The sequence below is a fragment of the Budorcas taxicolor genome, chromosome 6 (genome assembly GCF_023091745.1).
Source record: "Budorcas taxicolor isolate Tak-1 chromosome 6, Takin1.1, whole genome shotgun sequence".
Classification (NCBI taxonomy): domain Eukaryota; kingdom Metazoa; phylum Chordata; class Mammalia; order Artiodactyla; family Bovidae; genus Budorcas; species Budorcas taxicolor.
Genome location: NC_068915.1, coordinates 114,426,909 through 114,452,567, shown reverse-complemented (window position 1 = coordinate 114,452,567; position 25,659 = coordinate 114,426,909). Strand labels below are relative to the sequence as shown.

The following is a 25,659-nucleotide window of genomic DNA, read 5'->3' as shown; positions in this document are numbered from 1 at the left end:
ACTGAGACTCCCTAGCCTGCCCAAGGCACAGGGCTCAGAGGGGACCCACATTCAGACAAAGGTCTGCTTGGGCCAGTTTTGTTTTCTCAACACTGAGTTGGCTGCCTTTTTGCGCCCCGAGCCTGTGCCCACTGCCTCTCTGGTGGACGGTACATCCGGCCAACGATGCCTAGGTGTAGGGAAAGCAGCAGAAAGGCCCCACACTTGGGGCAAATGCCCAGCAGCCCTCACCCAGATAAAGCTGCCCGCATATGCCAGGCAGCAGTGTCAGGAACTGCAGCTCTGTGGCTTCAAGGATGGACACCCCTCATCTCTGGGAACAACAGCTCAGAGGCTGAGTGGGGCTCAGAGACTCCGAGGACCTGGGCTCCTCCCAGCGGCCCTCTCTCCCAACAAGCCTGGCCAGGCACCTGCTGGCTGGCCTGTCCTTGACCGGACTACCACCACCACGGTCATTCTGAGGGCGGGACCTCACACCTCTCTCAGCAGCTCCCTCAGGCTGCCCTGAGCAGAAAAGAATGGGTTCTTTCTCATCCCCCGTGAATGAACCCAGAGCGCCCCCAGGAGGAACCCTCCAAAGGGAAAGGCCGTGGACACATTCCATGAAAATCAGGGGGCGCACCAGTGTCACTGACACGGCCTTCTGTGTAAAACTGTAAACAATTTACAACAGAAGCACATCCTCAGGATTTTTTTTTCTCCTGGAATCAAGAGTCAACAGTGTCTGTGGGGAGAAGACCTAGAGCAGGAGGAAGCCGACCCCCAGGCGCCTAGTGGCGGGGGAGCGCGGGTCCAGAAGGGCCGGCTCAAGGCCTTCCTGCACCTGAGGCCTTGGCTCTGCCGGCTGTAAAGACGCAGGGCAGGAGCAGCCAGCGATGGGGCGGAGGGCGGGGCAGGATCCCGAGCGAGCCTGGAGGAAGGCGGGGCCCACGACCTCGACCGCGGCCAGGACGCAAGCCCCGGGCCCGGCCGCTCAAAGAGCTGGCTGCTTCTTGGTGCGGGGCGCCGGCCGCAGCTCCCCGGGCCCGTGGGCGAACGGGCAGCAGTCCGCCGGCAGGACGCAGCCGTCGGGGTGATGAGCGAAGAACCAGCAGATGCGGGTTTTGAAGGTGTCGGAGGACGGCCTCCGCTTCGCCTCTGGTTCCTCCTGCTTCCGCGGCCTCTCCTCCCGCCAGTCGCGGATGCGCACGTGCCCGTGCAGAACTGGGGTTGGAACAGAGAGACGCGGCAGAGTTAGCTGCGGGCCGTGGGCTCCTGGGGCGGGGGTTGGGGGGGAGGCTCTGTGGGTGCAGGCGTCCCAGGCTGCGGGCACAGCCCCCAGGAGGCGTGGCAGGGGAGGCAGATAGAGCCCCCTACCCGCCCGAGGCCTGCAGTCGCCCCTAAAGCGGAGCCGGAGGCAGGGGTGAGGGGGAAGGAGGGCAGGGTGGAAGCGCGGGGCTGGGGGTAGTTAGGAGGAGCTGCCGGACACCCTGGGGAGGGGCGAGGAGCCTGTGCCTGAGGCCGTGGTGATGGCAAGACCAGAGTGACCAGAGAGGGCTGGGCAGCATGGGCACCAGCTCGAGGGATGGGGCTAAGGACCAGGCAACCACGAGCATGGTCCTGATACAGGCAAGGGTTTGGGGCATCTGTGAGGCGGCCCTGGCCCCCGAGGACTCGCAGCCACATCACAAACAGGAGGCGCAGTGAGACGGGGTGGGGTCCTTTCTGGCCGGTGAAGACCAGGGGTGAGGTTTACAACCAGAGGAAGTGGGGGCTCATGGCAGCCCTGGTGGCCAGGGAGGGGGGGGACAGGCTGCGATGCGGTGGCGGGCGCTGGGCCACCCCGGGGAAGGATGCGCCTGTCAGCTGACCGCCGCCTAGTGGCCTCCTGAGCTGGTGCAGGGACTCGCGGAAGCTGCCCCGAGGGCTTCCACTGGCCTTCGCCCTGTCCCGAGAAGTCAACATCCCCACGGAAATGGGCTGAAGCAGCCAAGCCCTGGTGGTTTCCCCTGGAAGCGCTAAAACCACGTGGAGACACAGCGGCTCTGGGAGAAATGAAGGCCGCTCACTCAACAAATCTGGCTCCCCAACCTCTAAGGAAAACTTCAAAGTGGGAGCGAAAGCTCCAATTTCCCCTGCAGATTGCCTCCTGTTACGGCAATAATGGGACCGCCTGTCTCTGGAGACTGATGATTTACTAAAACTGCCCCTCGAAGCCAGAGGAAGGAAGCGCAGAGGCGCCTCTGTGTGTGGAGGACACAACGAGGGATTCAGCCTCGGTGCGGCCGACAAGCACCTCCGAAGGGCCAGGCGGGGCGAACAGAGAGCTTAGCTCCCTGGCCTGAGAGCTGGGCAGGAAACCACGGCCTGGATGGTGTGCCCACAGCAGCACCTCCTGGCGCAGCCGGGAATGACACGGCCCGGCTGGAGCAGGGTGCCCGGGGCACCCCCAAACTCCAGCAGTGTGCATCCGAAAGATGGGGGGCCCCTCACTGCCTGGACAGGGTGCAAGATGTCCCCAACTCCAGCAGTATGCATCCGAAAGGCAGCCCCCCGCCCCCACTCCCTGGACAGGCTTGAGAGAAATTTGGGGGAAGACGGTGAGGGGTTTGCTGGGACCACCAGTGGCGACAGACCCCCGCCGTCCAGAGGGGGACTGGTCCCCGCCCCTCAGGGCCGGCAGGCTTGCAGCAGGCCCTCCACTGACTGCGTTTCAGGAGCAGTCCCTGCAGGGTTGGGAGAAGGGGTCCAGCCAGGACTCGTAAGGCCAGGAGAGTGGGCGCTCAGGATGAGGGGCGGCCCCCGAGAGGGCAGAGGCCAGGGCGTCCCGGGGCCGGGATGGCTGATGGCCTCTCCGTCCCCCAGGACACACCCCATGCCTCGGCAGGCCTGTGCCCTGCGTGTGTGCCCCTCCAGCCAGCTCTCGGGCCAGAAGCAGCCTCTCACCGGGTGAAACATGCCCTGATTTTCAGGGCGTCACAAGCAGGAAACGTGCTGTGCCAGCTCACTCTCCACCCACCCCTGAGCTCCTCGCCTCCCAAAGTGCGAGCCCTGCGGACTCACGAACCCACGGCTCTGCCCCTCTGCCATTTCTGACCACGGACGTCGCCTGAACCAAAGTGTCCCAAGGAAACGGCAGAAGGGTCTCCCAGAAACTCTCTGTGGTGGTTTAGTCGCTCAGTCGTGTCCGACTCTTTGCGACCCTGTGGACTGTAGCCCACCAGGCTCCTCTGTCCATGGCATTCTCCAGGCAAGAACACTGGAGTGGGTCTCCTATCCCTTCTCCAGCGGATCTTCCCGACCCAGGAATCGAACCAGGGTCTCCTGCGTGGCAGGCAGGTTCTTCACCAGCTGAGCCACCAGGGAAGCCCCACAAACCCTGCAGAGGTAAGTTTACTGGGCGCTGGGGTGCACGCGGCAGCACCAGTTCTGGGGTCCATCTCACCCGGGGGACCAGCCCAGCCCCCCCACTCGTCGGACACCCTAGGCTGGGGACTGCCCTCCACAGCTGGGTCCGCATCCTCAAGGCTGGGCGAGGATTCCAGCCCGGCCCATGAGAGGCTCAGCGCAGGCCAAACTGAAAGGTCTGACACTGCCTTCAGCTTCTCATTCGTGTAACCGTGACTGGAAAACCAGCCATGTTAGTTAAAAAGAATCCTACAGAGAAAAGCCTGAGCTCAGGCACGTTTGTTGCGTGACTGGGAGCAGCATGTTTACTGGCACTCGATGCCCACGCCTCTGATTCAAAAGTGTTTCCAGAAATAAGTGAATATGCCCCTCAATGCCAACCACACAGAAAGCAATCACACACACGTGTATTTATGATGCGGGAAAAAAGACACGATTTCAGGAAATCAAACCAAAAACGCACCAGGAACAGCAGAGGGCAGAGCAGCGCCCGGCACGGGGATTTTTAAGCCACTGAAGCTCCATACAGCGGAGCCCGGTCAGCAGGGACGCCCCCGACCTCCACTCACCTGTGGGCTGCCCGCCACAAGCCCTCTGGAGCCGCAGCTCCTCTGCAGGGCTCCCCACCCCCGTCACAACAGGAGCGTTTAATCCAAGTGGAGATGAAAACAGCCCTGAAAGGCCAGCCAGGCCACCCAGAGGCACCGCGAGTGTGAACACCCGCGCGTTCCTCCTGGGGGGCCTTACGGGCTGCGGGAGGGGCTGGAGGTCATGTTCCAGCCCTGCGACCCCCCTACCCACCCCGACCCCATGGGAGGACCACAAAGGCGGGCTGGGAGGGGCACCTGCCCACCCCTGGGGCTCGGACGGCTGCCCGTGTCCGCGCCTGGGACCCGAAGGCCCTGCCCCTCCGCTCAGGACCCTGTGTGCAGAGGTCTCGGAAGCTTGGCCCTCCTCCCCACGGTCACAGGGGAGTCACCTCGCCCTCGTTGGTCAGAAGCCTGGGGGCCACAGCCCCAACCACACCCACGGGCCGCCCCTTCCCACACGCTGCTCCCTCTGCCGGACATGCTTCTCCTTGTCCCGGATGCCATGACCAGCACAGACGCTGCGGCCTGAGCGGAAGCGTCCCCGATAGGCCTCCCTGGGCAGGGATATCACCCACGACACAGGGCAACGCAAGGAGACGCCCACTGACTTTAAAGCCACACATGAACTATTTAGGGGTGAAGAGTATGCCAGCTGCAGTGTGCTGTAAGATACTTCCAGAAAGAAAGAAAGTACACACAGCTAACCACAGACCCCCTGGCGGAAGGGTCCGCAGAACCCCCCTCGTGCGGCTGAAAGTGAACAGGCCTCCTCTGAACCCCGGTGCCGTGTACACATCCGTGACGCAACCCCAGCAGAGCGCAGGGAAGGCGGGGACTGCTCCCCACCCTGCAGAGCCCGAAGCCGGGTGGAGGAGCACGCAGGCCCAGGCCCTCCTGCTGCTCGCCTGGAAGCGGGGGCGGCAGGGCAGGGCTGGCTGGGAGCTCAGGGTGCTTCCAGTCCACAGGCAGCCAGAGGCCAAAGCAAAGCAGGTACCCGAGCGCCACCAGAAATGCTTCAAGACAGGAGGCCCCGCCAGCAGGCTCGTCCCTCCGAGGGCGAAGGGGCACACCCTGGATGGGGTGGGGCTGAGCCCGGGGGCCAAGGCGGAGGCTGGGGAGCATCAGAGAGAGAGCGGCGTGAGCCACACTCCGGCCCCGTGTGAGACGCACACGAGGGAGCCATGCTCTGGCTCTGGACCCCTCTAAGATGCAGTCATTCCTCAGGAACGGGACAGGGGCCCCCAGCGCCAGCGCCGGGGCGCATGGCCGCGCCTCACCTTGGAACACCTGCGGGCTGTTCCTCAGCAACGTCTGCAGGCCCCCACATTCCCGCTTCAGCCTCCGCAGCGTCTCCCGGTCCAGCTCCCCGGCCACCTCCGCCAAGGACAGGCTCCCTGTGGGAGAGGGGGTTGTCCCTAAACATGAGAGCCATCCACCAGCGCCTCCCAAGCCCCGCTGTGAGGATTAGGGGAAAATTAAATGTGGGCCCAGATGGTCCTTACTGCCCCTGGGGCTGCCCCTCAAGGGCTCCCCAACGCAGGCTTGTGCACACGGCTCCACACTCCGCCTCTGGCTCGACCTTCCACGTGTGTGTGTCCCGACCCGACCTCTGGGGCCGGCCCACCCCCTTCCACCCCGTGTGCCCTTGGTCAGGCTGCGGAGGGCAGACACCAGGCCCTGGGTCAACAAGCCCTGGGGACAGACTACTCACTGGTCACACAGGGCTCAGACACACGGGGGTCCTGGGCCCGGGGTCACCAATTCCCATGACTAAGGTGGGGAGCCTGCAGCTCTGAGGCTAAGGGTGCCCCCACCGGCACCAGGCAGACTTCTCACTGCTGGCCAGGCAGCCAGAGCGCCCCAGGGCGGGCTGACCCTCGGAGACGCATGTGGGGAAGCGGGGGGGCTGCCTGGCTCCCTGCCGTCTCCTGCAGGCAGGTGGCCTGAGACCCCATCCCTGGAGCACCCAGACCCCCGCACGAGCCCAGAAAGAGACCCCGTCCTCACTCACTGGCAGGGCATCCCACCCCAGGCAGAGGCCAGCACCTCCTAGGCGCAATCATATAAAAGGGCACCCCAGAGGAACGGACCATCCTGGGAACTAAGGGTCAGAGGCCTTACTTTCAGTGTGGCGTGCAGGGCTGGAGGCTCTGGGCCCTTCGAGGCCCCACGTGGAGCCCACCCACCTCTTCCTCCTTGTCCAGCCTGGCCCGCCTCTGCAGGGTGCCTCAAGGAAGGGGGTGCTGACCCCCAGAACTCCTCAGAGCCCCTGGGCCTTGTCCGTAGTCACCTGGCGGTCAGCCACCTGAACTGAGCCCCCAAGAGGCTCTCCTGGCCAGACGGCCACAGGGTCGGGGATCCCTGGAGGGGACAGGCTCGATGGTGCTGCCACAGCGCATGGACACAGGGGATGGGAGGGGTGTGGGGGTGAAGGAAGAAACTCGGGGCTACGCCCTCCACGCCAGGGGCCGGGGGAGGCCTGCTGTTCACCACCGCCGGTCTGGCCCAACCACGGGGCCAGCAGGCAGCACCCCCGACTGACGGCGGGGCCTCGGCCTCCTCCCCGAAGGGTGAGCGTCCCCCTCCCGGGCAGCCTTGCGGAGCTCTCCAGTGGCGACAGGCGCCTTCCGTCAGCCTGTCTTAACTCTCCTGATAACCTGATCCCTGGCTAAGTGAGGAAGTGCGAGTGTTACTCGCTCAGTCATGCCTGACTCTTTGTGACCGAACCCGGGTCTCCTGCGCTGCAGGCAGATTCTTCACCAACTGAGCTACAGAGGGAGCCCCTGGCCCTTTCGAGAGCCACAGATTCCATCACACTCTCAAACCGAGAGCAATCAGGTACAGACATCTCCCTTTCACCACGTCTGACTTTTGCATTTCGGGATTTCAGAGACAAGTCGATCATCAGAGCATCTCCCAGGCCTTCCCGGGCTGGGGCTCCTCTCTGGCAGCCAGCAACCTGGCTGTCTGTCTGGATCATCTCAATAAAGGGAAAACAAGGAGCTCTGGACCCTGAGACTTCCCCATGACCTCAGCTTCCTCCTCTGAGGCACCAAGGTTCTGTGTGTTAACAGAACTACAAGGAAGAGGGTTTTCTAATGAGCTTGGGAGAAGCCTCCCTGCTTCCTTAAAATAAATTTAATTTAAAAAGACCATACAGTTTCAAGGTGGCTCTGCCTGCAATGCAGGACACGTGGGTTCGATCCCTGGGCCAGGAAGACCCCTTGGAGAAGGGAATGGCAGCCCCCTCCGGTATCCCTGCCTGGAGAATCTCACGGACAGAGGAGCCTGGTGGGCCACAGTCCATGGGGTCGCAGAGTCAGACACGACTGAGCAAATGTACACACGTACACGTAGTTTCAAACTCAGGCTGAAGAGAACAAGTGAAGATGCTCCCGCCTGGCACCCAGCGGGAAGCCCGGGCTGGGGGTTACCTCCGCGATTCCAGGCCTGCGCACTCCCGCCTGCAGGACTTCTCTTTCCCAGCAACAAGTGCGCCACTTGCAAAACCACTCGGTCCACAAACTCTCGAGGAAGGGCGGCACAGTTCCTCAGGCGCTCGGCTTTCTCCCGCGGCTGAAACCCAGACAGCCAGAGTCCCCCCGCTCGGGCTCCGGCCCCTTGCTGGCTGGCTCCAGCCTCCGCTGTGTGCGCGGGCCAGGCGTCCAGGGCTCCATGCCCCTCGGGGCCAGGAGCGCTGCTGGGAGCGGCCCCGGGGGGCAGAGGGGCAGGAGCCCCACTGCGGGGGCTCCCGGGGCGGCCCCGCCTGCTGTTAATGTAGCGGGTCCTCTCCTCGTCCATGGCAGCCTCTCTGGCGGGCGGGTATGTCCTGGACTTCCCGATGAGACAGACCTGCAAGTGGAGAGCCGAGACATGCTTTAACAGGTCCCAGCGGTATTTTCCCACAGAATTCTCTCATCCTGGAGAACAAACTCCTCAAGCCTTAGGGACCTATGTTGACAGGAATCCTTATTTTATAAACAAATACGAGCATCAGTGACCTCAAAATAAGCAACTAAAGGCAGAAGGCCGCAGAAAACCTCACCACTCAGATCCCACGGAGCCTGACAAACATACAGACCCAGGTCGCCTTCACTGAGCCGACCCCGGAGCCTGACATACAGACCAAGGTCGCCTTCACTGAGCTGACCAGGCTCGGCCTGCCGTGGACGCTTTGCTTGTGTCAGCCCCGTCGCGCACCCCCCGCCCCACACACACCCTGCCGGGAACCCCCAGAGCTCTCGAGGGGCAGCCTCGCTGGTGCAGGGAAGCATGTGCACCCCCAGCAGAGCACCAGGCGCTGCGTGGATGGCCCATTCACGCTGCACGTTCCCCCCAGCGCGGGCTGCCCTGGAGTGAGAGGCCGGGGCTGCAGATGCTGCTGTGGGGACGGCGTCTCCGGACGTCCTCTGCAGGCTGGAACCTGATGGAAGTGCCTCCGATCACATCGGAGCCCCCATCACGGCTCTGCAGCTGCGCCACCTGCTAACCGTGCCACCCCGGGCAGGTGATGACTTCCGTGCACGCGGAACGAGAGCGCCGGACCCGTGTTCAGTCCTTAACGGCTGCTGCGTGTGGACACCTATGTTTGCATCCAACCCCCGAACCAGACGATCTATATGAACACTGAGGCTCGGAGAGGTGGAGTGAGGGCCTGTGGCCTCCACCTCCCAGTGACAGCAAATGCAAACACCGGAACCGTAGGATCCCTGGACACACACGACCCAAACTCTGTGTGCGTGCGAAGTCGCTTCAGTTGTGTCCGACTCTTCTGCGACCCCACAGGCTGCAGCCCGCCAGGCTCTATCCGTGGAATTCTCCAGGCAAGAACGCTGGAGCGGGTGGCCATTTCCTTCTCCAGGGGATCTTTCCGACCCAGGGATCGAGCCTGGGTCTCACGTCTCCTGCGTTGCCGGGAGGGTTCTTTTACCTCTGGCGCCACCTGGGAGGCACAAACGCTAGCCAAACTCCATCCCAACCTCAGAAGAGGCTGTGACTTGCCAAGACAGAGGGCAACTGGCAGGATGACATGAAGGCTCCAAGCTGAGTGCTAAAGGACGTTTCCGAAAAGATTCTGAGCAGCGACAGCAGTGGCGCGCCTGGAGCTGACTGAGGGGCCCAGCACCGCCTGGGGGCTGCCGCTTCTCCCGCCTGGCAGCGCCTGTGCTGGCCCTGAGTGTGCTGCCAGCACGTGGCGGGGCCCAGAGTTAAGCCCCATCTCCCCCCTTTCACCGCTGTCAGGCCGTGAAGCGGAGATCTGGATGACGGGCTTGAGTGTGAGTGTCTTTTTAAAAGCACTGGCAACCTAGAGTCTCATGGAAGAAAGCGACCAGAGGTTAACATAAAACCGATGTCAACACTTGCCCTGACTCCCAGAGATTCAAGCCCCCTGAGTGGTGAGCAGGTCGGCCCCGACCATCTGGCAAGGCGACAGGCAGTGCAAGGGTCAACTTCTCCCTGGACAAATTCATTTCAAGTAAATCTGAATTAATGAGGCTTTTAAAGAGAACATTTGAAATCATTCTGAAGTTTGGAAGCAATTTCAGCCCATTATTTGGGAGTCTAAGTCCATGGTGTCGCAAAGAGTCGGACACGACTGAGCGACTGAACTGAAGTCAGAACTTAAAGCGTTCAGCCTCCGGCGGCACTGAGCCCACAAACCAAAGCCAAGCTGACGCCGACTCTGGGAGGTGCCCGAGGGCCAGTCGCCGCCGCTGGGGAGGAGATGGGGGCCAGGTGAGGACTGCTGCAGGGGCCACTGGCCTGGAGACGGGGGTCCAGGACGCCTGTGAGGGAGGGACCGCAGGCACGCAGCGAGCCCCAGAAGCCGCTGGCGCCGTGCTGGGGCCGCCGGGTCAGAACCCACTTCTCTGGGCATCACCGACTCGTCTACGGGTCTGTGACAAGGACGGCCCCACGCTTTCCATCGAAACGCCACACGTGCCCACGGAGGAGAGCCCCGGTGGCCAGCACACACCCGCTTCGTGGAAGGGATCCGAAGGCAGTCCTCCTCCACGTGGAAGCCGCAGGCCGAGCCCACCTCGGTGACGAAGTCCAGGTACCCTCGGTACTGCGTCTTGCTGCTCTGCGTCCGCTGGAACTTCCCGACGAAGTCAAAGAAGCAGCAGGGCAGGACGAAGAAGCGGCAGGCGTAGGAAGACCTTCAGAGACAACCGGCGACATGGAAGCTCAAAGTCCTGAACAGGCTCGGTGAGGAAAGTGCTGCGGAAAGCCACTCGGCAGCGGTGTGTGGGGCAAAATGCAAATGATGGGCTACTGGCTAACGGTGCTTTTTATATAAAGAGCGAATCACAGCTCCCCTCAGTTGACATTCTAGAGACAACACAGCACAGCACCTTTTCAGTGAAACATGAACGTAATTACTTCTATAAAAAGTATTCTTTCTATTGCAGTTGTGACCATCAGCTGGAACCTGAAGCCCCCTGATGCACCTGAGACTGCAGCTGTGGATGCGAAATTTCAGAGGCAGGCACCACACGATTACGGTTTGCTGCCTGGCCTACGCTATTCTAAAACAGTCCATGTCATGCTTCGTGAAGTAAAGTCGGACAGAGAAAGACAAATACTGTGTGCTGTCACTTGTGTGCCGAATCAAAAAAAAACTGAATGAAGATAACAAAGAAGCAGAGTCACAGATATACAGAATGAAGCGGTGGTCACCATGGGGAGAGCGGGGGTTGGCGGGGGGTGGGAGGGCAAGGCAGGGGTCGGGCAGAAAAGAGATACAGACGACCCTGTCCAAGTTAAACAAGACACAAGATACGCTGTGCAGCACAGCATTTCACGATAGTTTATGATATAAAATATTTTATATTTATATATTTTATGATAACTACAGACAGTACAACCAAGGAAAATGTTCAGTCACTATACTGTACACTGAAACTAACACTGTGAATCACCGGAACCAGCAGAGCGTCTTTATACTGACAGGCAATCCCTCCTGCTATGAGAAAACGTCCCAGGAAAAACACATTTCAACACTGGATACAAACACAATAGAACGAATCACAACGAAAATACAATGTGAACGTGTGAACCACTTACGTTACTTTATATTTTTAAATTTAAATACAGCCAATATGGCACCCCACTCCAGTGTTCTTGCCTGGAGAATCCCAGGGACAGAGGAGCCTGGTGGGCTGCCGTCTATGGGGTCGCACAGAGTCGGACACGACTGAAGCGACTTGGCAGTAGCAGCAATATGCCATCATCTCGACAAAGTAACCTAGCCACATTTAAGCGCTCAACAGCCACGAGCAGCCAGAAGCTATGGGTCTGGACAGCGAGACTTGAGGCAATGGGACATCCCCAGCCACCATGGTGCCAACAGGCCCATCAGCTCACCTGGCCGCAATGACTGGGATCCATGGCGTCAGCTCATCAGAATGGTTACCGACTAGCCAGTCGACGTCAGGGAAAAGGGTCTTATCATTTGGTGTGATTGCACTTTCCTAAAAGAGAGACGCAGAACAAGACTGAACATCTAGTCCATGAAAGCAGAACACGCGAGGAGACAGAGACCGCAGCCCCTGCAGAAACACAGCTGCCCGGGACAGGTCTCAGCCCCTCAGGGCTGTGGGTCTTCACCTGCAGAAGGAAAAAGGCTGGGCCAGGAGTGAGGAACGCGTGTGCCCAGCCCACCCGCCTGAGGGTATGGGAAATGGCAACTTCGAGCACCATTACCCGAGGAGCGAACACCACCCTTCACCACCCTTCTGAGTGCTCATCAGCTGCTCATAATTAAAAACACCCTTTTTACATGAAGGAGATGGGGGCCATGTGAACTGCTTTACTTTTGGCAGAAGATGGGAGCAGGGAAGGCTTCCCAGGTGGCAATAACTGTAAAGAACCTGCCTGCCAACGCAAGAGATGGACAACACGTGGGTTTGATCCCTGGGTTGGGAAGAGCCCCTGGAGGAGGAAACAGCACCCCGCTCCAGCATTCTCGCTTGGACGATCCCAAGCACAGAGCCGCCTGGAGGGCTACAGTCCATAGGGTTGCAAGAGTCGGACAGGACTGAAGCGCCTTAGCAGGAGTGCACACACGGGAGCAAGAAAGGGCCTGCAGAGCAAGCGGGAAGCAGGGAGGTCTGAGGCTGGCCTGACGCGCAACCCGATGCATTTACACCTTGACGGCCCGTCAACCCACAGCCTGAAGCGCAGCAGCGGAGAGAGACAGCACAGGCAGAATCCACAGACACAGTGCACACCAGCCTTTGCTGCTACAATACGACCTTGTGTGAGCACTCGGACAGCAAGCTTCTACCCACGGAACAAGCGTGTTCACCACTGGGATGATTTCTGTGGTTAAGCTGGGAACAGCTTGTTTTTATGATTGAAGAACTTTCAGTGAACACCTATCCCTTCTGCTAGTTAATTAATTAGCAGGGCTTCATTAATTACTTCGTTAATTAGTGAAGTCAACAGTCTCAATAGTTCATCTGTCAGTAAGAACTGGAGAGACAGGAGAGTCTATACAGACACTCAACAGCCTCCTAATTTTAAAACTGAAGAATGCAGGCCCCGAGGCAAGCAAGCAAAGCCCCACCTGTTTCAGAAAAAAGCTTTAACTGAAAATTTGAATACAGCAAACTGCAATAGTTCTTTTGATACAGAGTTTTACAAAGTTAAGACATTTTGTGATCATCACGGTGCTGTTATCAAAAGCACGTGTTTTTTCCTTCACCATCTCTAGCTTATAATCAAATGAGGCGTCAGAAAAAAAAAGCTGTATCGCAGACTTGGCCTCTGAATGTCCAGACTGCACCTGTTCATGGAGATCACTTGTTTACTAGGAAACAGACAAGCGCTGAGCACTTGTGTACGTGTACAGACACGTACACACACATATACACACACACACGCAATGGAGTAATAAAAAGACTGAAATAATGCCATTTAAGCAACATGGATGGAACTAGAAATGATCACAGTCAGTGAAGCAAGTCAGATAAAAACAAACATCAAGTGGGATCACTTGCGTGTAGAACCTAAAATACAATATACATGAACTTATTTCCAAAACTGAAAGAGACCCTCGGACACAGCAAACAAACTTAGGGTTACCAAATGGGAAAGGGGTGGCGGAGGGGTAGATTATGCGTTTGGGATCAGCATGTATAGACCACTGTGCACCCAACAGATAACTAACGCGGGCCTGCTGCACAGCACCTACATTCAATATCCTGCAATAAACCGGAACGGGAAAGGCTGTGGAAAACACACACATGAATAACCGAATCCCTTTGCTGTACAATAGAAACTAACCCAACATTACCACTTCCCTGGAGACTCAGACAGTAAAGAATCTGCCTGCAATGCAGGAGACCCGGGTTCGATCCCTGAGTCGGGAAGATCCCCTGGAGAAGGGAGTAGCTACCCACTCCAGTATTCTTGCCTGGAGAATCCCATGGACAGAGGAGCCTGGTGGGCTACAGCCCACGGGTTGCAAACAGTTGGACATGACTGAGCAACTAACACTTTCATACTTCAACTTGAAAAAAAGGCCCCCAAAGTAAAAAAAGAAGTAGAATCCTCTACCTGTCCTGCACAGGGCATAGAATGCCAGCCAGCTTCCATAGAGACAGGACTTGAACAGACAGCCTACTCAACTGCTATCTGAACTTTCCACGTGAAGAAGTTATCTTGCTTCTTCACCTGGGACACACGGGATTGTGAAAACAACCATGTTACTCCCTTAGCTTTGATCATCAGCCTCGTATTGCAATTCAGAGCCCAACTTCATTACCTGTGTAAGAAGACACGGTCCGCGTATGGATCTGCAGAGCCACCCCTAGCAGGAGTCCGTTCCCTGGTTTACCAGAGTTCTTCAAACCTGAGACTTTTTAGATATTCTCATGTGTTGTCATCTGTGAACATATCCCTGTTGCTAAGTCATGTCTGATTCTTTGCAACCCCATGGACTGTAGCCTGCCAGGCTCCTCTGTCCATGGGGTTCTCCAGGGAAGAATCCTGGAGAGGGTTGCCATGCCCTCCTCCAGGGGATCTTCCTGACCTTGGGGTTGAACCTGCGTCCCTTGCAGAGCAGGGAGACTCTTTACCCACTGAGCCATCAGGAAGCCCTGTTTGACTATATAAGCAAGTGCAAACCCTCGTAGCATAAAGCAGAGTGTAAATATATAATGAAAACCTAAACAGTAAAGAGGTGCCGGGCAGCTGCAATAAACGTCACTTCCTCCAACCTTTTTAATTTTTGGCAACACTACTCTCAACTTTAAAAGAAAAGTGAAGAGAAAATATAGTCTTGAAAACTTTGTTTTCTATTCACAGGTGAAACAATATATTGGAGATTTGTTTCAAACACAGTGAGGCTAATGCTGGGGTTGTGGGAGAGGGGATGAGACAAAGAACCACTGCTGAGCTGGCCCCTGAGTTTCTGGGATTTACTACAAGCTTCTCTCCACTTCCACAGGCTCCTGACGTCCTCCACACTGAAAAGTAAATGCTTCTCCCACTTGTCAGTCAGCGTCCTGTCCTCGTGCAGAAGAGAGGTGGTGTCCTAGCCACACCCACGCATCTTATCAGCAGGGGGACGAGGGTCTGGAGGCGATGTGGGTGTTTGGGCAGCAGCAGCCCCCACGGCACTCCAGAGCCAAGGACGGAGCCCCAGGGCCAGGCGCTCCCCTGCTGACCTGGAGGTCTGGATGAGAGGCTGAGGCTGGGAAACGCTGGAGCCCAGACCTGCCAGGCGGGTGCTGTGGGGGAGATGCCCACCTGCCTGCCCCCCGAGATACCTCCCTGTCTGACAGCTTGGACCTGCTCCAGACCTCGGTGCAGCTGACTGCAGCCCTGCGGCCACAACTGAGACCTGGCCGCCAGAGAGCTGGAAGCCATCATGCTGTCTCCACGAGACATCCGCACACCCGCAGCCCAGCCCTGCCCGCGCCTCCGTGCTCCCCTTCCCCTGACTCCCTGACAACCTGTCCCTAGCTAGAGGCCTCTCCTGGCCACGCTAGTCAGAGCAGGACTGTCCACACTGCCCCCCGCCCCGAACCGGTCCCCGCAGTGGGGGCACCCACTGCCAAAGCAATGTTTCAACTGCAGCCTGCGGCAGGCTCCAGAGCGGATGCCCCCAAAGCAGCCGCAGAAGACCCGGGGCCAAGACAGCACCCCCGCTCCGGAGGCCAGCACCCTCCCTTCAGTATAACCGGAGGCAGGAAGTCTAAGGGGGCATCCACCCTTCAGTATAATCGGAGGCAGGGTAGGTCTGAAGTCAGTGACCTTTCAATATAACCGGAGATGGGGAAGGTCTAAGGGGGCGTCCTCCGTTCAAGCCTCAGAGCAGCGAGCCGAGAGTGGGGTGCTGTGGTTACCAGCACCTCTGACTGGCCCCCCACACACAGACTCTCTCCTGGAAACAACCGCACTGGGGGCAGCCTGCTGAGGTCAAGCGAAGGGACAGAGCCAGTACCTCTAGGCGGGTCTGGGGTCCGTACATGTCCCAGATTTTTCTTCTTCGGACATCAATCCCTCGGCCTGGATGCTGAAAAGATGAATTTCGGGAACCAAAGGTTAAGGTGGGTATGTCGTCAGAAACGAGCGAGAACGAATCAAACGCTGCAGAGACCGCTCCCTGAGAGGCGCAGGGACCCTGAGCTGCTGAGAAACAGACGCTTTCAGCCCAGGGCCCAGACACGACCCCGGCTACGGTGCCTTTGTGAGGCGAGGCCTGGAGACACCGCCAGGCCCACTCACAGCCCTGGGGGACACGCCTCCCTTGAAGGGAGCCGCCGCCTCTGCGCTCAGCCAAGCTCAGCTCCGGGCCCACCTGCTCATCCAGCCCAGAAGAGCCCTGCTCCGGGGTCCTGAGCACCCAGTGCGCCCCGACCACCTACAGCTCTCCCCGGGCCCCACCCCCGGCTCCCAGTCACCGTGCGATGTGCTAACACCACAGACAGGCTGCTCCAGGGCCCGCAGACTCTTTCTATCAAGCACCTCAGAAGGCGGCCCTAACAACCTCACCCCAAAGTCCCGCAGGCGAGGACACGCGTGTTCGTCCACAAGGCAGGACGGTACGGCCCTGGGGGCAGGGAGCAGTGGGCACTGCCACCTGTGCGCCCAGAACCGCTCCTGGGGCCAGGGCAGCTCCCGGTTCTCACGGCCTCTGCTTCACAACCAAGGAAATGGCTGCAGAACTGAGCATCAGTTTCACGCATGCTCAGTACGCGGGCGCCGGCCGTCCCCCAAGCTAGACCCCAGGCTCCTCGAGAGCAGAGCTGCCCTCGCCCCTTACCCCTCCCCGCGCCTTGAAATGCTGGGTTTTCCAAAGAAAGCAGCAACAAGAACACCCCTGCTGCTGCAAGGGTGTCATTCGCAGGCCGCCTGTCCCCGAGGACCCTCTTCTCGTCCAGCAAGGCGGCTGCCTCACCCTCCCATGGACAGGCTGCCTGCTCGATGGCGTCACCAACAGCCACTGCACCTCTGACAGCCCGGCCGCCTCCAAACCCAGGAGAGAAAGGCCTTGTGCTGGACATGAAGACACCCTAGAGAGGTCTAGAGACGGCCCCAGCGCGCTTTACCCCTTCGCTGCTCAGGATGTGGACCAGGAGGCCATTGCCACAGCCAAGGTCCACGAAGGACTGCCGGGCGGTCTCTCCCCGTTCGGCTCTCTCTTCCTCCCAGAGGATCTAAAGTCAACAGGAAAAGCAAGGTCAGTCTGTGGTGCGCTCTGCCCTGGAATAATTCACACACAAGGCCACGTGGACTGCAGTGCTCTCCCAGGAGAGGCAGAGAGGCCTCCAGCGCCGGGGCCCCACACAGGCGACGCCCAGGTGAGCAGAGGGAGGTGGGGACGGCAGCCCCACTCACCCGAGGCGGCACGGGCCAGGACCTCCTCGTCTCCCACCCAGAGCCCATGCTTGCGCGGTCAGCTCTGGGCAAGAGTTTTACAGATAACTGTTAGTTCCTTCCAGCTTTCTCTCAGTTCTTCTGGTTTGGTATACTTTGAGAGGCCTTATTACTTCTAAAACCGAGAGAATTACAGTTGAAAGGAATTCAGAGATTATCTCTTCTAGACATTTCATAGATAAGGAAACCCAGACTATCAAGCAAAAGGGTGTGTCCAAGTCCAGGTGGTCAGCGAGCTGGCCAGGAAGGCCACGAACCTGAGTCACCTGATGTGAGGGCGGGAAGCAGGAGCTCATCAGATGGGCCCCCAAGGGCTCCCCAACGCCAGGCGGTGTCTCCGTGCTGACTAGTAATTTGGAAAAAATCGAACTCCTGTTGGTCCACAATCCAAACTTGTTCTATATTCACATAAAAGCACCATGCAAAACTTAAAAAAATTACATGTGTATCCAACCTTGACAAGTCAAAGTCAGTCAGTCAGGTCCAACTCTTTGTGTCCCCATGGACTATACGGTCCATGGAACTCTCCAGGCCAGAATACTGGAGTGGGTAGCCTTTCTCTTCTCCAGGGGATCTTCCCAACCCAGGGATTGAACCAGGGTTTCCTGCATTGCAGGCAGATTCTTTACCAACCGAGCTATCAGGGAAGCCCAATGTTGACAGACAGAACTATAAAAACCCTGAGCTGCCTCGGGCACCCTTCCATCCTTCCACCCACTCAGGTCACACAGTCTTACCAGCAGGTAGGCAGCAATAGCTACATCTTCATATACAAACTTCTCAGGGTCAGTGACTTCAGGCCACACCTACAAAATTATCAAGAGCATTTGTAAATTTCCACCATACCTGTGTGTAACAGGACACATGAAGACCAATGGAGTCCAAAGCAAGACTGCAGAAGAAAGACACTTAGATGAGGCCACTGGACATCAAGAGAAAAGGCTCAGCTACGTTGCCTACACCCCCCATCCCCGAAGACGGAGTCTGATAAACAAGGAATCGAGGGGTGGGGGTGTCAAGGAAGCCAAGGGGCAGGGGTCATGGGGGCAGGGGTCAGTGCTCCACCCTGCGGTCTGTTGGCATCTTGCCATCATTCGCCAGGAGTGTCACTCAGCTGTTTTGCCCCCATCTCCCTATTTGTAAAGCAAGGATAAAGATACGACCTAACGCCCATGCAGGATGACCGTCAGGTTCCTTGAACCTGGAAACGCTGGCTGTGCAAGTGTGAGGGCTCACTGTTAACACCAGTAATGCGCAGAACAGGTGTCTTGCACCAACGGCGAGTGTTAAAAGTTCAGACTTCTGTTTCCAGTCTAGCGGATTAGACAGTTCACACGAACCATCTCACCAAGGACGATTTAAAAAGCTGGAAGAAGAAAGGAGTACCTCCGTGAAGGTTCTAAATAGCAGGATAATGAAGCACCGCTAGGCCAGGACCTGAGAGGGAAGCGGGGGGCGCCGTGAGGCCAGCCAGCCCGAGACCAGTGTGTGATCCCCCAGGAATGAGCGGGTACTGTTCATGCCTGAGACTAGGAGATGCTTTGTAATGCAGCAACAGCAGATTAAAAAATACAAAACTCTGCAGTGATAAACTGTGGTCACTTCTAGACGGGAGGGAGACACACTAGGAAGAGGTCAAAGGAGGTTCAGCTGTCAGCACAGGCGCCTCGGTTCCAGGCACCACCACAAAGTGAATGCTGCAGCGAGGCGCTATGCGCGTGCGCGCTCAGGCATGTCCGGCTCTCTGCAACCCCGCGGACTGCAGCCCGCCAGCCTCCTCTGTCCATGGGATTCTCAAGGCAAGAAGACTGGAGTGGGCTGCCATTTCCTACTCCAGGGGAAGTACGGTGAGCTAAACAGATTTTTTGGTTTCCAAGTGCATATGAAAGTTACCTTGAAACTATACTGTAGTTTACTAAGTGTGTAATATCATTACGCAAAAAAAAAAAAAGTAGGCACTTTAATTAAAAAATATTTTACTGTTGGGGCTTGTTGGCAGTCCAGTGGTTGGGACTCCATGCTTTCACTGCTGAGGGCACAGGTTCAATCCCTGGTCAGGGAACTGAGACCCCACAAGCGGCACGGTGCAGCCAAAATAACAATTTTACTCCTAAAAAATGCCAACCCTCATCTAAGTCTTCAATGAGCTGCAGTACTAACTTCAAAGGTCACCATGATCACAGGTCATCATGACAAATATATTAATCGTGAACAAGCTAGAAATATTGGGCAAATTACCAAAAGCAGACCCAGACATATGAACTGAGCAAATGCAGTGAAACCAGTGCCTACAGACCTACTCCACACAGGGCCGTCACGGGCCTGCAGCTTGCGGAAAGCACAGCATCTGCACAGCACAGCGTGCCGAGACGTGCTTGTGATGCTCTCTCTCTTAAGCTGGGTGTGAATACACAGATGTTTATCGTTATCTCCCCCCACACACATTTTAGATATAAAGTTATAACATTTTATAAAATTGATCTCCTTTTTGGATATGCTTTTGTACTTTAACTTTTCTTATATTTTCTCCGAATGTCTTTTTGTTTATACTCAAGAATTATGGCAATTTAGTAGTTAATATTCAATTATTTTTAACTAAAAAGACTTCCCTTTTGTTCTCTTGAAAAAAAAATAAATTAGCAACGTGCCAAAAAAAATATCCTTTTCCATAATTGCCAATGTTTTTATGGTTTAGTATGTCAAAGTACAGGCTGTAATGGGGGGCCACAGGTGGGTATATTTTGACTTAATATCTGCCTCTATGAAACTAAAAGGCACACAGGGAACACGATGTTAGCTGGAGTCATCTGGTACATCACCTCTCTTAAGTGGGGGCGGGGGGTCCCAGACGTCTTTCCCCAGAATCACCTTGACCATGGCCTTGTACTTCTCTTTCAGCGCCTGGTAAGCCGCGCTGTACTTCACGATGGAGATGAGGGACAGGGTGCTTTTGAACCCACTCTGCCTGCTCTCCACACACCACCTGGCCAACCTGGCCAGCAACTCTTCTCCAAGCCAGCTGGGTTTGGGATACACAGTGCCATCTGAATGCCATCGTTCTGGACAGAAAATTAAAACAGATATGAACCTTTGAAAATAAGAGAAATATGAATAAGCAGGGCTGCTTTCAGGCCTTGTTTTCAAACTCTACATTTATTTACCGAAAGAAGACAAGTTAGAGTAGCTATCTATGATTTCCAAATATTGTACCCAAACACAAAACAAGCTGCAACCAGTTACACAATTTCATCCTGTAGAGAAAAACACATCTAAAAGGCAAAAGAATTCCTCCTCTCTTGCAAATGCTGTTAAACATGCATTCACATACCTCAACAAAGCCCGCTGGAAGGAGGGCTAAACAAGGTTCCTCTCACATCCCACTCACATGGTAACCCGCCAGATTCTAAAGCGTCCACGGTTTCTTTAATTTTTCTACGTTTTGTACATTTCACATGGGCAACCCAGATACACAGTGCTGGGTCACCACGCACTTCCTGGCCAGAAAGGTGGCGCTCAGTTACCAAACTGAGGACACACAGGCAGCCACTGGGGCTCCCAGTCCACGCTGACCCCTGCGCGTCCTCCACCAGCAGCGTGCAGGGCGGCTACGGCCCAGTCTGTCCAGCTCGCCGCGTGACCCGGCCCCAGCAGCACCTGGCCAGGGCAGGTGCTCGCTCCCGAGGACTCAGGTCAGGACAACATACCCTCTAGGGCTGCGATCCAGGCAGCGCCATGCAGGGGAGAAGTGTCAGGACTGTCGGGCCACGGTAAAGGAGGTGCTGTTCAATGGGGGCCCCAAGAAGGAGCAGACACACAGGCAGCTGGGTGGGGCGGGGCACAGGGTAGGCCGGTGGGAGGGGAGGCCCGGCAAGGAGTCCCCGGCTGGCAAGAGCTGCGCTGCACCAGGCACGTCAGAGGACACAGCTCGCTCTCATAAGAACCAGGAGCCAAGTCTCCACTGAGAGTCGCAACCAGGTGGGCGTCGTCGTCACTGGGTGGGTGGCAGGCGGGGAGGGGCGGGGAGGGGCGGGGAGGGGCGGGGAGGGGCGGGGAGGGGCGGGGAGGGGAGGGGAGGGGCGGGGAGGGGCGGGGAGGGGAGAGGAGGGGCGGGGAGGGGAGGGGAGGGGCGGGGAGGGGAGGGGAGGGGCGGGGAGGGGCGGGGTGGGGAGGGGAGGGGAGGGGAGGGGAGGGGCGGGGTGGGGAGGGGAGGGGAGGGGAGGGGAGGGGCGGGGTGGGGCGGGGCGGGGCCTGGCTGCTCCCTTCTCCTTCCCTGCCCTTCGGAAGTGATCCTTCTGGACTCACTGGGGCCCTTCCCCTGCTCTTCCGGGGCCTCATGCTCTTTCCCAGGTGACCCTGGGGCCGCCACACTAACCCTCACCTGCTCAGGCCTCGGGGTCATCCCCGCCCACGCTGGTACAGTGGGCAGAGCCCTGCCCTGGTCAACGAGGGGACTCCTCCACCTCTGCGGTTGGCAGCACCTGCCTTAGAGCATCCACCTATCTCTGGGCCTTGCTGACCCCCGGGGCCCAGTGCGACCACATGGTGGGGAGACCACAAATCCTGCCGAAACGAGGCACTGACCAGGAGTGCCGCGCCCCACGAAGGCAGCCACCAAAAGTCCATTCACGCTCCACTGAGAAAGCCACACATGCAGTCTCACTGTGACCCGTGTTCAGCAGGGCGACAGGAAGCATCAGTCAGTAACGGTGCGGGGCGGCCAGCCGAGCACTCAGAGCTCGTGGGGAACGGGGACGGGCTTCACCAGGCCAGCCACACTGGGCACTGCCGCGGCCAGGCCCCAGGCTGCGCTTCCCCACTGGGGCCGGCAGACAGCGGGCTCCAGGGCTCACCCCCCAGCTCCTGCCTCAGCACTCCCCAGGTAACGCCCAGGGGCACACACGGCTCTCCCCGAGGGTCTGCCCACCCTCTCCAGCGGAGAGGAAGGGGCCCTTGGGGAACATTTAACACCTGTCAGGAGGCTCCCCGCCGGGGCAGACCCTGGGCACCCCACCTAGTGTCTGACCTCCAACAGGTCCCTGGGAAGCCCGGCCCAGCCCCCTCCTCAGGGGCTCACAAAGTATTAAACGTGTTTCAGAGGTGAGAAGAGCGGGGGGCAGAGGCGACACTCCCAAGGTCACACTGCTGCGAGGACCCAAGTCTATGAGACTCCCAAGCCCAGCTCTCCCCCTGTCCCCTGGCGTCTTCATGAAACCACGTGCACAGCTCACAGCGGTCAAACAGACATGCTCCAAGGGCTGTCGGGGAAAAACAGACCCGTGCAGATCTCCAGGAAAAGAGCAGAAGAGCAACGCGTGGTCTCCCTCTCCTCTGACTTTTCCATTTAAAAAGTACCAAATGGAAGTAAACCGAATTTCACACTTTCCGGACAGAGCCGAACAGCATGTGGGTTTAAGGGAACAGATTAGACTGCTGTGTTTAGAATAAAACATCACTGAATACTCACTACGTCTAAGACCACGTGAGCCTCAGCAGGAAATACAAAAGGATGCTTCCAACCACCCCTGTTACCAGGGTGTAAGATATGACAAAATAACAGAAGGATCGTGTTTATTTGAATTCGGTACTAGAACCAGGTGCTATGAACCATCAAGCTGACACGGAAAGTAGGGGCCAAAGACTCCAGCCAGGCTGGGACCACCCAGGTGCCGAAAGGGACAAGGATGCATCAGGGTAAAACATTGACCAGCAAGCAGAGCCCACAAACCTGATCTGCCAGAGGCTGAGTCCCTGTAGCTCCTTGGGGACCTAGAATCTTTCAGTTGCCCAAAGAAATCACTGCTTGAAACCAGAGATCATTGAGAAAGAGGAATCAGTTATCCAGTACTTACCATTCTCCTCCGCTATGACTGAGCTGAATTTGATACACGTTGCTCATCTTAACCTTTAAATTCCCTTCATCATCCTCTTCCAAAGGTAAAAAAGTTACAGCTCCATTGAGGACATCTGCGGAGAAAGAAAATAGGGATGATCAATTAAAACTGCTCAGTTCAGGGGCTCGCCGGAAGTGGTCTTAAAAGCACAGCACTGAATCCACCCCCATCATTGTGCCCTCAACCCCCAGGGCTTTTCCCCACTTAACTGACCGCAGTGACTGTCCTGGTCATGGCTGTATCTCCAAGCCTAGCCCGCCCCACTCTTCACTGAGACCCACGTGAGCATGCAGACCTCCATGTCTGAAGGCCTTGTGAGCATGGATGCGCTCATCCCCGCAGGCCAGGAGAGTTCAGCTTAGTCTGTCAGTCGGGTCCAACTCTTTGCGACCCCATGGACTGCAGCACACCAGGCCTCCCTGTCCATCACCAACTCCCGGAGCTTGTTCAAACTCATGTCCGACGAGTTGGTGATGTCATCCAACCATCTCATCCTCTGTTGTCCCCTTCTCCTCCCACTTTCAATCTCTCCCAGCATCAGGGTCTTTTCAAATGAGTCAGCTCTTCACATCAGGTGGCTGAAGTATCGGACTTTCAGCTTCAGCATCAGTCCTTCCAATAAATATTCAGGACTGACTTCCTTTAGGATGGACTGGTTGGATCTCCTTGCAGTCCAAGGGACTCTCAAGAGTCTTCTCCAACACCACAGTTCAAAAGCAGAACTGTAAAAGGTGCTGAAAGCCGAGGGCTCCTAAGCTAAGTTCTACCATCAGAATTAGAGAGGGTCTCCAGGAGGCGGGGACACCTGGGAAGAGGCACAGAGGCCAGCAGTACTGGGGGGCAGGGGTAGAGAGACGCACCCACCAGCGACTCAGCATCACTGCTTCTGGACAGAGCTGCGTCCAGAGCAGCTCACACCCTAACACCCAGAACCTGTGACCACAGTGTTACACAGCAAAAAGGGACCTACACACGTGCCAGGGTTTCGGTACGGGCCTAGGAGAGAAAGAGGGTACCCTGGATTGTGCGGAGGCCGGGGGTGCCGGTCTAGCCACGAGGGCACCAGAAAGCTGAGAAGTGTGTCCAGCTAGAGGCAGAAGAGACACAGCAGCAGGAGAGACCACGGAGGCTCGAAGCCGAGAAGGATCCGGCTCAGCCGCCGGCTCTGGCAGGCAGGGAGGCCACTTTCCTCATCCCTTTCACTACTGGAGGCCTCCCGACCGCTCGTCGTCCTGCCCTCCTTCACCTTCTCCCCCAAGCCTTCCAGACAACACCCCAGTCAACAACCCCATCCTCCGTGTTAGGGATCCACATTTCCACATGCCCCCTCCACAAACGATCTACAACCTCCCAAGGGCGTCATGAATTTGAGCAAACTCCGGGAGATGGTGGAGGTCAGAGGAGGCTGGCGTGCGGCAGTCCATGGGGTGGCGAAGAGTCGGACAAGACTCGGTAACTGAAGGACAACAAGGCCGTCATGAGGAAACAGGCGGACTAGGTGCCTTTAGTCCTTAGCACTTACTGACTGCTTTTTAACCCAACAACATCCCCTGCTGAAGATGCCCTGCTGGACCAAACTCTAGGCTTGCTCCTCTCTGTTAGGGTTCAGCCACAGCCCAAAGACTAGAACAAACACTGTCACTGTTCCCAAGAACTCAAGACCACATCCCGAGCAGGACTCTAGGCCCCCCTGAAGTGCCCACTGGGGAAAATCAAGGCTGACAGAGGAACAGACTGTTCCAGCCCATACCTGAAGGTGGGGTCGCTATGACCCTGGCTTCTGCGGGACGGGAGGACGTAACTTCAGAAGGCACCAATTGGCAAACCCCCGATGGGCTCTGCACGACCTATCCCCCACCTTTTCCTGCTTGTTGTTAATTTCACCTGCCTCACAACACTGCCCCATTCTCTTCTTTCACTCTCCCTGTAAAACGCCCCAATCACTTCTTGCACTTAGCAGAGTGGAGTTAGGTTCACGCTGGACTCTCCTCCCTACCGTGACAAGCCTGCGCCTTCTCAGTCGCTCAGTCGGTGTCTGACTCTTTGCAACCCCATGGACTGTACAGCCCGCCAGACTCCTCTGTCCACGGGGATTCCCAGGCAAGGATCCCGGAGAGGAGGTTGCCATTTCCCACTCCAGAGCCTGACATCCTATCACCAATTAAAACTCATCCCTGCCACTGTAACTTGTGCCTGCCTCTGTGGGGAATCTCTTGACAAACTGCCACTATGAGAAACACACTCTTTATACCTTGCACGACCATTTCTCTCCTCAGACCACGAAGCGGGCAATGCGGGTTCGTTTTGGGGATGACGGTTCTGAGCAGCAAGTCGAGCTCGCGCCGACCCTCTGGCGGCGATCCTGCCCCGGTGCGGGTGAGGAAGGCTAGCACCTCTCGACTGTCGCCGGCGAGGCTCTGAGCGAAGGCGTCCCAGAGAGCACCCAGGTCGGCGGCGGGGAGGTCACCCTCCCGGGCTGCAGCCTTGCCAGGTTGCCCAGGGGTCCCTGAGAGCTGAGCCGCGGCGGCGGCGGCGGCTTCCCGGGGCTCCTCCTCTGGCTGGCGCCGGCCCTGGGCCTCCTGGCGGCCGTGATCGGGGCCCGCGCTCGGTCCAGGGCCCGGGCCCCCGTCGAGGGAAGGCCGGACGGGTCCCGGCCCCGCGTCGGGCCCACATCCTCCCGCCTCCGCAAGCCTCTCGGGCTCGGGGCCTGCACTGGGCCGGAGGTGGGTGTGCCCGGTCTGGGGCAAGGAGACGCTCCGCCGGGCCTCCAGGCGGACGCCACACAGCCGCTTGTTGGCCACCTGCGGCCTCTCCACCCACACAGCCACCGCCGCCCAGAAGCCGCCTGGGAGCAGCCGCGAACCTGGGCCGCTCACCGCAACCCTACCAACCTCAGCCAT

The 25,659-nt window shown here is 57.7% G+C and overlaps 1 protein-coding gene across 1 annotated transcript; it reads right to left on the bottom strand.

Annotated features, from left to right (window-relative positions):
• Positions 1-732: 732 nt before the first annotated feature.
• TRMT44 (tRNA methyltransferase 44 homolog) lies at positions 733-25,659 on the bottom strand. The gene is made up of 11 exons (XM_052641646.1): positions 25,011-25,659; positions 22,718-22,832; positions 19,737-19,956; positions 17,606-17,674; positions 16,541-16,648; positions 15,433-15,504; positions 11,346-11,452; positions 9,955-10,138; positions 7,412-7,829; positions 5,255-5,371; positions 733-1,203 (listed from the first exon to the last, which is right to left on the bottom strand). Exons 1-11 carry the CDS (start codon positions 25,657-25,659, stop codon positions 974-976), a joined length of 2,289 nt encoding a protein of 762 aa, XP_052497606.1. The 3' UTR covers positions 733-973.

Bases quoted from the DNA above. Each gene is read 5' to 3' on its own strand.
- TRMT44 (XM_052641646.1), bottom strand. From the start codon at position 25,659: ATGGCTGAGGTTGGTAGGGTTGCGGTGAGCGGCCCAGGTTCGCGGCTG. The intron at 22,833-25,010 runs GTATAAAGAGTG...CTTTCTCCGCAG, and splicing joins GAGAGAAATGGTCGTGCAAG to ATGTCCTCAATGGAGCTGTA. The intron at 15,505-16,540 runs GTAAAGCGCGCT...TCATCTTTTCAG, and splicing joins ACATCCTGAGCAGCGAAGGG to CATCCAGGCCGAGGGATTGA.